Genomic DNA, 12,000 nt, shown 5'->3' on the forward strand with positions numbered 1-12,000 from the left:
GTCATTTGGCACTACCATTCTGATTTGAATGTTCTTCACCCCAATGTTGTTCTCTAATCATTAAACCAGTAGATCTGATCCCTATTCACATTGATTAATAATGCTCCAGTTTGGGATCTTGAGGATATTTTGAACCCCTTGGTGGTACTCTTTTAACATTTTGGAGTCTCCTCTGTCACTTTTTGGTACATGGTAAGGCAAAAACAAACTTTTGGAGGATTGAGGGTATACAAGATTAATTGTAAACCCTGTGGTAAGAAGCAATAAAGTTGTTTTTATATAAGGGTGCACGTTGGTGGTATTCAACAACTTGATCAAATTGGGTGTGTTTTGTAACTTGAAAATGGGTCCTCTACACTTGAAAATGGTTATGAATGCATCCTTCACAATCCAATCCTCACCACAAATTTAATGCTATCAATCAAGTCAGAGACATATTTGTAAAATTTTGAGGTACTGGCAAATTTCAAATGGCTGATTGCAAAAAAAAAAATGTTTTTAGGCGCCCAAGTGTCTAGGTTTGCCCTGGTTCGCTCTGGATGAACCCGCTCACCTAGGCACGAACCCTGGCCAAACCCACAAGTGAACCGGACCAGGACCAATACCAAGCCCTCAGACCAGTGAACCCTACAAGTTAGGTTATTAGTGACCAATGGGGTGTTTGGAAGCAGTCAAATTCAAAGAAGGTCCAAAAGGTTAGGTCATTGATCGTGGATGACAATTTATGTCTTGAATTTCCCCGAGCCTATGATGAGTGTGATCAGGTTTGCTGATACAGATACAACATGTTTGGAGGAAGTCTATGATGGCATGGACACCATGATAGGAAAAATGAAAGTCATAATAGCACAAAAAGAGAATGATCCCAAAGAAATATTTTTCAAAAGGGTGGAAAAAATCACTCTTCATCTCTGGAACAAGATGAACACGCCATTGCACCTCCTTGAATATGCATTATCTCCCAAGTACTATAGCACTGATGTACTTTCTTTGCTAGGGAGAACTCCACCATATAGAGATTCTGAAGTTGCTATTGGGTACAAGTGGGCATTTGCTAGACTCTTCTTAGATCCTGAAGTGGTTGAACATGTTAGGAGAGAGTTTGGCATGTTTATCTTAGGAAAATAACAGTCACTGTGCTATTAATGACCAATCCAAAATGGATGCTACTACTTGGTGGTACCTCCATGGTCAAGATCATTTGTTCCTCCAACCTCTTGCAATCAAGATCCTATCACAAGTATTTTTTACTTTTTATTTTTAACATTTGTATTGTAGACTTTAGCACTTAACATTCTTTAATTTATTTTGCATTTTTTATTATTAACTTTTGTTGGTTTTCTCTCCAATTTCAACAAGTTGCAAGTTCTTCTTCTACTGAACAGAATTGGAGTACATAATCCTTTATCCACTCAATGAAGCATAACCGGTTGACTACAAAAAAGAGCAGAAGACTTGATTTACGTTAATTCCAATTTGCGTCTTCTACCACATAAGGAACAGCAATACAAGGATGGGTCAACGAAGCATTGGGATGTAACCCTTGAGTGTACCAACTTGGATGCAACTATTGATGATCTTGCTAGAGTCACTATGGGTGATGATGGTGAGATACCTACACATGATGCACCTGCTGGGAGTGGCACTGCTTTGGGTTCAAACGATTTTGAATTTGAACTTGAAGCAAACAATGATCTTGATCTAGATCCTTTTAATGATTGATAACATTGAAGAAAGGAAAAAAATTATTTTTGATTGTCAATTTTGTAATTGTAATGATTTTCGTTTGAATCACGAACCTAGACATATATGATACATTGATATATATCATATGGCAAATGACATAATATGATACTATTGAAATTCTGAACTATCAATTGGCATTTGGCATTGATCAATGATGAAGTATCATAATATCAAATGTATTTAGTTTTATAATTATATATATACATATACACACATACACACACACACACACACACACACACACATGTGTGTGCGCGCGCATATACATACATATATATATACACATATATATGCATATATGCATATACATACATACATACACACAGATGAGCCCGAACCCACATACCCAAGGGCAAAAAAAATTTGCCCATACCCACATACCGGATTCTCGTACCCGAACCTGAACTGGTAACTTAGGATCAAAGTCAAGGTCAAACAAGGTACAGAAAATACAAGCAGATCAAGCCCTGTCTTCATTTATCATAAAGTCTGGCTTTGAGCAGTCTATCAGCATCTATCTTAATCTGTGAATACTGAACATGAGGATGGAGAATCAATGAATGTATCCAACGGTAAGCAATTGGTAGGAAGTTATTCATGATGATGAGCCTATAAACTTTGAACTGAGCCTACAAATATTTCTGAAGATAGCAGAGGGAGGATCCTCTGTGAATTAGCCAAGGAGAAAACATTATGAAGGAGCAAATGATGTTTCTTGAGGCATCTAAGCAGTTGCTGAGGGCAAAAGAGGCCGACGAAAACCAACAACAGAAGGGGAACAACATTATTTGGAGATGTAATGACCGTCGTATCTAGGAAGGACGTGGACACAACAAAGGAAGCAGACAAGATGTCTCCCAAATGTGCTCCAGCTGAAGAGGAAGAACGGTGATATGATTATTTAGAAATTTAGAAGATTCAATGGTCGAAAGGACCCTTTATTAATGTGGTATAAGATGTTGAAAATGGACCGCTGAACTGCATAAAGATGATAGTATGACCATCAAGTCTATCATATTGGCATTAAGGTACGAGGAGCCATGGTAAGGCAGATTCACAAAAACATCACAAAATCACATATCAAAAATGTCATTCATAACATGGAGATTCCTTCAGGTCAGGGTTTGAAGAATCTCTTGAGACAACTAGTGTAGAAAACGGGTCTTTTGTAATTTATCTACAAACAGCCATTGAGGATGATTACATGAACAGGAACATACTTGGTGTTTGAGGTTTTCAACTGTGATGTCAAAGCTGATCAGATTCAGAATAGATAATGATCTCATACTTCGTAGTTTGTTCCAGATATCATTTTAAGGACAGTAACCCGTGTGAGTAACGTATTCTATGAACTATTAACTGTGTAGATTATGAAAGATAGTCTACGCTCCAACGAATAAGAAAAGAGAAAGGATTTGCAATATCATGGCCAATCCTACAATAAATTCACAAGGGTGCTTCTCAATTTGTTAAGGGTTTCAAAATGCCTTCTGATGAAACATATCGACTTTGGCTTTGGGATATTTTCCTTTTGTGCTTCATGTTTCCAATTCAGAAATCAATAGCTATGAGAATTACCATATGAACATCCCCACATGATTAAGGATTTTATTATCTTATTTGATAGTAACTTAAAATCGGAATTCACTGGTGGAGTCCTTTGATTATTATTCATTTCACCAGGCATAGGATAGTGTCTAATCCAATGACCTAGCAGCCCAAAATGCTCTATTAAAAAAAATCATGCATAGCAATATAGCCTAACACCCATACTTAGGCAATGTTGTAGCCCAACAAAGAAGATTATTCAAATCAACAATACGGAAAGAAAATATTCCAGCATCATGTTTTACCATGCGACAAATGAGGCGCCATTGTTGATAATCCTTCTTCCCAAAAACAGCAAAATCAGGTTCCACAATATTGAACAGCTTGGCAACAACCGTTGCAACTCCCCTGAAGAATATAGGCCTAGATTTTCCACAAAGTGGTGTCTCCATCTTCTCAACTCTAATCCATGTCTCATGCCCATTTCCACTCTTACCCTCCAAACAAGAAATATACCTACTTGCAATGTTAGCTTGTCCATGTCCAGCTCCTGCATTGTCTTCTCTTACATAGAGATCGGAGGGGAAGAATACAGTATGCACACCCAAATCCTTCAGCTTATTCAAATCGCCCTCAAAATTTGACGGGTATGTAGAAAGATCCTCTCCAACTGCAAATTGAGCACGATTGATGTAAATTGAAACCACCACTCTTGGAGCTCTCTTTTTGGCCTCTTCTACAAGCGCCAGGTGACCTCTGTGAAGATACCCCATTGTGGGCACCAGGCATATTTTTTCTCCTTGCGCTCTTCTGGTTCTTGACCAATTTCTCATGCTATTCTTATCTCTAATTACTTCAATGTCCTCCCCCATATTTCACAACTCTAGCACTCCGAAATGTTCAGAAATCACTTGGCAGCTGAGCATGAGAATTAAACTTTTTATAGCAGAGGCATAGAAATTACGTTTCATTGGTCTCACAGCACCTTTCCCATTGAATTTATATGCAATTTGGTTTTATTGGTTTACCTGTAAATTTACTCCCGTTGCATTTGTATCCAACTGTCAAACCTCAAATTCCTCACGTTTGCGTTTGAAATAAGGTATCCCTGTAAATTCGTGGGAAAAACAGTTTTTTTTAAATTATTGGAAACGTGTTTGTTTGTTTCTAATTAGTGGGGTAAATTGACTCATGTTTTATAATATTTTATGAGTGGTGGTTAAATATTTCCATAAATAGTATTTTTAAAGAATCTCTTTTTTTATATTAGTGAATAACAAAGTAATCAATTATTAGTCCTTGCTCATATAGGTGGAGACTAATGTTTTCAATTTACAAAATTAAATAATAAATTTTTTATGTTTTTGAGAAATTCCCTTGTGCTTTTGGGTGGCATTTGTGGAACGGTTCACGTATCTTGTTTATTCTTCCATATTTTGCATACATGTTTGTATCTACACAAGGAGAAATGGTTTCATACATGCTCTTCAACTAGGCTTTCTATATGTCTCCCTTTCTTTGATTGTTGCTTGTTTTCTTTTATTGTGTAAGGACGGGCGGTTCACTTGCGTACAAGAGCAGTTGCATCGGTCAGTAGTGATTTCAAAAAAATAGTTTGCAAATCATAACAATATTTCTTAATGCTACCAATCAAGGGTTTAGAACTCACCAAAGGAGATTGTAGAGGGATTGAGGTGAGTTGCTTGCCATGGTTTTAGCGAGTTTTATTAATGAATCTTTACAGAGTAGAACATTTTTTATTGTCTACTCAATAATGAGACGATGTCAAGATTTCATCACGATATGCTTCGCTTCAGGTGGTTTGTCTCCTACCACTATTTGCCAATTATCAACTAACTACTCCAAATTCTTGGGTATAGCTAGTTACCCATGCTTTGCAGAGGAGGGCATTCCTCCCTGCCTCCCAATTACCTAGCTCCTCTCATTGCAAATGGTATACAATTTTCTTGCAAATGTCAATTTTTTTCCTATGAGCTCAAGTTCTCTACAAAACCATGTGATTACTTGCCAAGTCTTTGAATACTATGTGAACTTTAGAATTAATTTGAATATGTTTGTGCCCATTAAGATTGTCAACAAGACTCCAAAAGTTCTTGAATCCCTATGCTACACAACAGCTTCCATAAAAAATCCCAAGTGCTCTTTGGTTGAGGCTATTCTTCTGTGTTTTGTTGATCTCTTTCTACTTGTCTTTTAAGCTAAATTTCTTCGGGGAAGAAAAACCCTTCTTCCTATCTTTTCTAGATGTCTTTGGCCTTTAGCTATAAAGAATTGCATATCTTTTGCATTTAATAACATACAAAAATAATTAAAGATATTGTTTTGTCATAATTGAAGTGCACATAATATATTGAGAGGGGGTGAATCAATATATCCCAATTTCAACTTAATTAAACATTAATTGCCATTAATTACTTCACCAAGCATAAACCTTAAAACATCAAAGCAGTTCTTACAAATGTTCTTAATGATGTGGCAATTAAACAACACATAAAAATACACATCCACACAAAGAACACTAGATGTACGTGGAAACCCAAAATGGGAAAAATTGTGGTGAAAATAGTTGCTTGTATCGACTACCTAAATCCAACCTCACAAAAATAATAGATCACTTATAGCATGAAGCAGACATCATCCTACCAGATACACCAATCTCCAATTGTGTTTGCAGCACCAACCTAATAAGATACCAATCCCCAACACAAATATTTGAGCACCAACTCAACAAATGAGACACCAGTCCCACTGAAATATAAAGATATGAATTGCAGACCTTCAAAACTAGCAAATCAGATTGTGCTTGATCTAATCAACCTTTGGACATTGTCTAACACTGCATATGATATTTTGATGAAGCCACACAAAACATGAAAACAATATTCACAAGTCAGCCAAACAAATTCCTTGACCAAACACATAATAGGCTAGGTCCAATAGCCCACATGCTACTCTAGAAGCAATAACGCACTCTGTGGTTCCCAATGTAGCCCTATTTGACCCTAAAGGTCATCCACATACTATCTCTAATGAGCACACAGTACAAACCTCTAGCGCATTGAACCAGAATAGCATCCCACTTGATTAACCAGCACAATGACTACATTGTCACTTTAAACTCATTGACCACAAAAGATAAACTTTGAAAACTCTGGATTATGATGAATCTTGTGTAGACATACTCTCCTTTCAAAGTACAGAACATAACTCACAAATGTGAAGGAATGTAGAACATAACAATTTACCAAAGCAATCTCATTGTCTAGATAACTTATCTCATACACTTTTGGATCACTTCCACTGACAGAGTAATGCAAGATGATATAGTAGATATACCTCAACTTAATTTCACTATTATAGCTAGTCACTATACTTTGCAACTCACAATGCTCTAATATGACATTATAATATTGTGCATTCTTTAATCTTTAATCAAATTGTCATCTAGGGTCTAGTAGAGAAAATTGAGTCAATAAGGGTCACAATGGTCTAAATTGAGGGATCAAGTGACCACAAGTCTATTTGAGTCATTTTTGATGTTTTAGAATCAAATGTAATCATTTTGGGGGACTATGATAGTCTACAGTCTAAGTTGGTTGAATTATGCAAAAGTTGTCATATTGTCAATTTGTTGTCATGACAATTTTGCACTTTTTGTAAGTCGTAATTCTTCAACGATCGGTCAATTTGAAAAACACTTGGAGGAGGTTGTGGTCATTTGAGAGATATCTTTAAAGGTCCCAAACACCGAAGGATGTTGTTTGGTTGATTTGGAAAGAAATTGAAGCATTAAGAACTGTTGGAAACTCAGAAAAAACCGTCTAATTTATGTTGATTGCATACTGAAGGTGGATTGGAAAGAATGATCATGGAATAGTTCCTGTAACTAGATCATTTTACCTTTGTTTTTCTTTCAGTGTAAAATCTTGAAGTGATCGATGCCCCATTCTACAAGCAAATCTCTACCGGGTAGCCTAAAACCCTTAAACCCCTAGGGTTTGATTACAATAATGGGTTTTGGCCTATCAATCCTTAACTAAATACTCTTTTGTTATAGGAGATGATAGGCCACTGTATCATATGTTAGTTCCAAAAGCCATTAACGAGATACAATAGGGCAAAGAGGATGGAGAACTAACCCTAGGTTTGGCATCTCTATGTGACAGACCAATTGATGAGTGCAGTGCGTGAGAATTGAGTGGTAGAGCATTGGAAAAAGTTTTGAATGTGGTATAAGAGTACTTTGGAGGTTTACATAACATTTCATGGTCAATGATGGTCACCCATTAGGAGACTAAACCAGTTTGTGGAAGGCGTAGAGTCAGATAGCCCTATTAGGTCTGTCAAGTGCAGTATTGGTTGGAATATCTGCAAGTTGGTCCTGTTACCTATTTTACACTTCTAGCTGATAAATAGGTTAAGATATGCTAGTTTTTACAAAGTGAAACAAGTGTGTACTACTTCTCTATTTTTGTGTTTCCAACTGCACTAAGGAATGAGCTAAAGATGGTATTTTTAAATACTTCTAGTCCGTAACAACAAAAGAGAGACACATCTCATCAAAAGGAGAAGTATTTTTATTAATATTCAAACATGCGTCCCACACAAAGAGTCGTGAGACTAGCTACATGCATCCAGTGCAGAAAAGAAATATACGGATATGTATGCATAAGTACAAAAATGAAGAAGGCATGTTGAGAATGGAACCAGTCATTGCCCGAAAGACTGGAACAGTTGAAGTAGACTCGATGTTGCCTTTGTCTTGCTGCTTCACCCTGGTCCGTATCTGCTTTCCTTCTGGTATCTGCAAAAGAGTTAAAATATACAATGCGTTAGAACATTTTGTTCTAAGCAATGGCTGACTACATTCCTAACATGTGTACTAATGCACGCATATATATATATATATATATATATATATATATATATATATATATATATATATATATATATATATATATATATATATATATATATATATATATATATATATATATATATATATATATATATATATATATAATCCCTACATGCATCAGATGCATATAACTAACATCGCAGAGGGATCTTGAAAGGCAAATATCAGATCAAAGGAAAATCACCATGCATATGCATATTTTTGCTAACATGTTTTCTTCATATGCAGGATTAGGAAAAGGGACAGCTTGCTAGTCATGAAATTCACAAAAATGAGTGGGGATGAATGAGGCTCCCACAAGGGTTGAGCCCAGCTCATGTGAAAGGATAGCAAGGTCTCATACACTTAAGTTATATTAGAGCTGGTGATAGAAAAAGAGTAACAAAATGCAAGTATGCGATCACATGATCAGCCAATAAACATGATAAGACTCTCCTTTTTAAAGGACGTGGACAAGGTATTTGCGCATGCTAATGAGATATGCAGTGCATACTTAAAGTTGTACACTAAGTATAGAAAATGCAACATTCAGTTTTTCAGACTCAGTGGGCAGCGAATAGTAAGGAATACAATGCATTTTCAGAGTCATAATGAAGACATTTTCTAACACAATCCAAGATACCATTAAACACAATTGTGGAAGGGATGCATATAATCAAAGATACAATCACAGTGATCAATTCACAAGAGCATGCAATCATATTTCAGAAAATGATACAGACTAGAATCAAAGTCAGTATGGACAACAATCATTCACGCCACAGGTCACATGTCTTAGAAGATGTATGCAAGGATGTATTCACGTCAGAGTAATCTCCATTATGCAGCAAATAGAGTAGAGTAGTGTAGCACAACATGATGATAATGATTTCACGCATAAGGAGTGTTGTCATGCCTTCAAAGGAATGAATTTTTCAGTAAAACATCGTGGAGATTATACTATCAGAAGTCTGGCAAATACTACAATGCGCAAGGTCAAATTTTCTCATAAACCACAAGTGCATAGTCACAGTCAATTTACAATCGTGGAAGGAATGATTTGCAATATAAGTAACAGAAAGGAACATCTCAGCCATCACATAACATTATGGCTATCATGAAAGCATGACAGGCATCAATTGGGTGTGCTTTTTTATAACCTTATGTTAAAGACTTCAAGATGCAGAAGAGCAGTAAATGATCAGGTTGTTGTTATATTCAAAACAAAGGTAGCAACAGCCATCAAAATATCAAGCTAACACCTAAGTAGATGTCACATGAAATGAATGAATTATTCGAGGTGCATCTCTATCTGATTATTTGCAACTACATATCTTCCATGACAACAAGTGAATGGATCTTCAAACAACATTAATATGCTTTTTCCAAGGGGTATAAGAAAATATGCATGCAAGGAGCATGAACAAGATGTGCAAATATTTACAAAATATCATTAAGAGGACATTTTATGCATCGAGCCTGAAATTTTTAATGATAAACTAGAAGAGGCATTATTGATCAGATATTTCAACAATTCCAAGACAGCTACGTCCTTGCAAATGATATTCAGATTCAAGAGTATTTTGTAGAAATATGCAGCTACAGTTTTCATAAAATACATATCTTAACGCATAGCATAATGGCAGATGACAAAAGGAGGGTTTATAATGTTTTTTCCACCATTTTCAGTCCAAACAGTCATTCAGAGATGCACACAGCAATATGGTTTTCACATTTTTTTAGTATTTTTAAGAAAAAATCTAATTAAACCATTATTTTCGAAAGGAATTATGCTCAGAAAGTCATCTTCAGAATTGAGAAAGATCAAATTGAAAAATGGAAACAGAGTGAAAATCTCCTAAAACAGTCATTCAGAGATATACATAGCAATATGGTTTTCACATTTTTCAAAAGAAAAATATGATTAAAACCATCATTTTCAGAAGGCTGCAGCTTATCATACAAAGTTGCCAAAGAAACATTTGCATAACGTGCATGATCTGTTTCATAATGACTCATGACAGGTGGTTGTCGCAACAGTTGCTTTTGGCATGGGAATTGACAAGTCAAATGTTCAGCAAGTTATTCATTATGGTTGGCCACAGAACTTGGAGGCTTATTATCAAGAAGCTGGTAGAGCTGGAAGAGGTGGATTACTAGCGGATTGTACTTTATATGCTGACATGACAAGGCTTCCATCACTATTACCTAGTAGAAGAGATGCAGAACAAACTCAAAATGCACTTAGTATGCTGTCAGACTGTTTTAGATATGAGGTTTCAACAACATGTTGCAGAGCGAAAACACTGGTTCAGTACTTTGGGGAGGATCTGATTGCAATGAAATGTGGAATGTATACTACCTACCAATTGCCTATCTTACAATACATAGATGTGATATTTGCATAAAAGGGCCACCCAAATGTGAGAGCCTCATCAAGGAAGCAGAGATATTACTTAGGGTTTTGGTGGAACTGCAGAGCAGTGTAAATTATGGACAATCAGACCTTAATAATAAAAGAATTGGAGATCATCATTTTGGAAGATGCTCATAAATGGTTTCCTTCAAGGAGGTCATTGAAGGGGTGATATAAAAGCATAAGGATAAGGAACAAAAGATAGCGCACTTCTAAAGTCTTAAGGGTTTCATTGGCATATAATTGAAGAATGAAACATGTGGAGATTAAAACCATTTTTTTTTGAAAAATTATTCTCAGAAAATCAGAACCAGAACAACAAAAAGCAAAAGGAGGGTTACTAGTAGCAGCCATTAATGGCGAAGATACCTGCAATTCCTTCTAAAAACCCATGGAGACCTGAAAATTGCCCAGAAATCAGACATGGCTCCTAGCAAGAAGACCACACTACATCATAAAATAAAGATGAAATGCCTAGTATTCATTGAAATCAGAAAGCCGTTTCCAGAAGTTCGAAAAAACCTTCAGAATGTGGCATGTTCATGGCGGCCTGAGTGTTTGTTTTCGAAGCTCGATATGCTCTTCATCCTCACTCGAACCCTCATGGTGGCTACTTCACGGAAAAGTTTGCCAAGGGGAATGAAGACATCAAAAAGGCCACGCCCAAAAAATACAGAGAAAAATATAGGAAAATCTCCACGGCGGCTCCCCAAAATGTGCCCAGAATCGGCAAAGGTGAGGAAAAGAGGCACGCTAGCAGCCTTAATAACAGAGATCTACAGGAAAATGTTAAAATGCCCTTCATTTCGACCTCCAAACCCTCATGGTGGCCGCCCTCAGTTCCAGTGAAAGGGAGATGAAAATATCGTGAAAGGAAATGAGGTTTTTAGAGTTGAATTTCCCTAAGTATGCATCGATATTGCATGGGCTTTTTTCATTTTTCCCTTGTTTTTATTTCTTCTTGTCTTCCTCGCAAATGGCCTCGTGGAAATGTCTTGGGGCCCCTTTTTAATGCCTTTGTAAAACTTTAAGCTTATTTTATCATTTAATATGTCTTTTTTTTTTTAAAAAGGTGATAATATATAAGCTTAATAGTTTTAATAAAGTGATAAAAATTTTAAGCAAAAAGTCTACAAATATAAAAATGAAATAAAATTATTTAATAAAGTGATATTTTTAAATCACTTTATCAAATATGTTATTTTATTTTATTTGTATATTAAGTCAAAAAGAATTGAATAAATAAAATAATGAAGTTATTTATTAAAGTGACTTATTAACTTGTCACTTTATTAAATAATTCTCTTATTTTAATAAATGTAGTGATTAAAATATTTCTTAAAATGATATTAATAGGTCATTTTATTATATG

At 35.8% G+C, this 12,000-nt stretch overlaps 2 protein-coding genes across 2 annotated transcripts in view; one reads left to right on the forward strand and one right to left on the reverse strand.

The window, feature by feature from the left end:
* The window catches only part of LOC131059198 (pantoate--beta-alanine ligase), an 88,135-nt gene extending 83,735 nt beyond the window's left edge, over positions 1-4,400 (reverse strand). Inside the window, exon 1 of the mRNA XM_057992524.2 lies at positions 3,600-4,400. Within this exon, the coding sequence (XP_057848507.2) occupies positions 3,600-4,166 (567 nt within the window). The 5' untranslated portion in view covers positions 4,167-4,400. The remainder of the gene's footprint in view (positions 1-3,599) is intronic.
* Positions 4,401-10,160: 5,760 nt separating this feature from the next.
* Positions 10,161-10,766, forward strand: LOC131858315 (ATP-dependent DNA helicase Q-like SIM). The gene is made up of 2 exons (XM_059211514.1): positions 10,161-10,565; positions 10,604-10,766. Exons 1-2 carry the CDS (start codon positions 10,264-10,266, stop codon positions 10,764-10,766), a joined length of 465 nt encoding a protein of 154 aa, XP_059067497.1. The 5' UTR covers positions 10,161-10,263.
* Positions 10,767-12,000: the final 1,234 nt, after the last annotated feature.

Source organism: Cryptomeria japonica, chromosome 9 (assembly GCF_030272615.1).
Source record: "Cryptomeria japonica chromosome 9, Sugi_1.0, whole genome shotgun sequence".
Lineage (NCBI taxonomy): Eukaryota > Viridiplantae > Streptophyta > Pinopsida > Cupressales > Cupressaceae > Cryptomeria > Cryptomeria japonica.

Excerpts from the sequence above, each read along its gene's own strand:
- LOC131858315 (XM_059211514.1), top strand. The coding sequence starts at position 10,264 with ATGGGAATTGACAAGTCAAATGTTCAGCAAGTTATTCATTATGGTTGG. Across the intron at positions 10,566-10,603 it reads ATTGCAATGAAATGTGGAAT|ATGTGATATTTGCATAAAAG; the intron begins GTATACTACCTA and ends TACAATACATAG.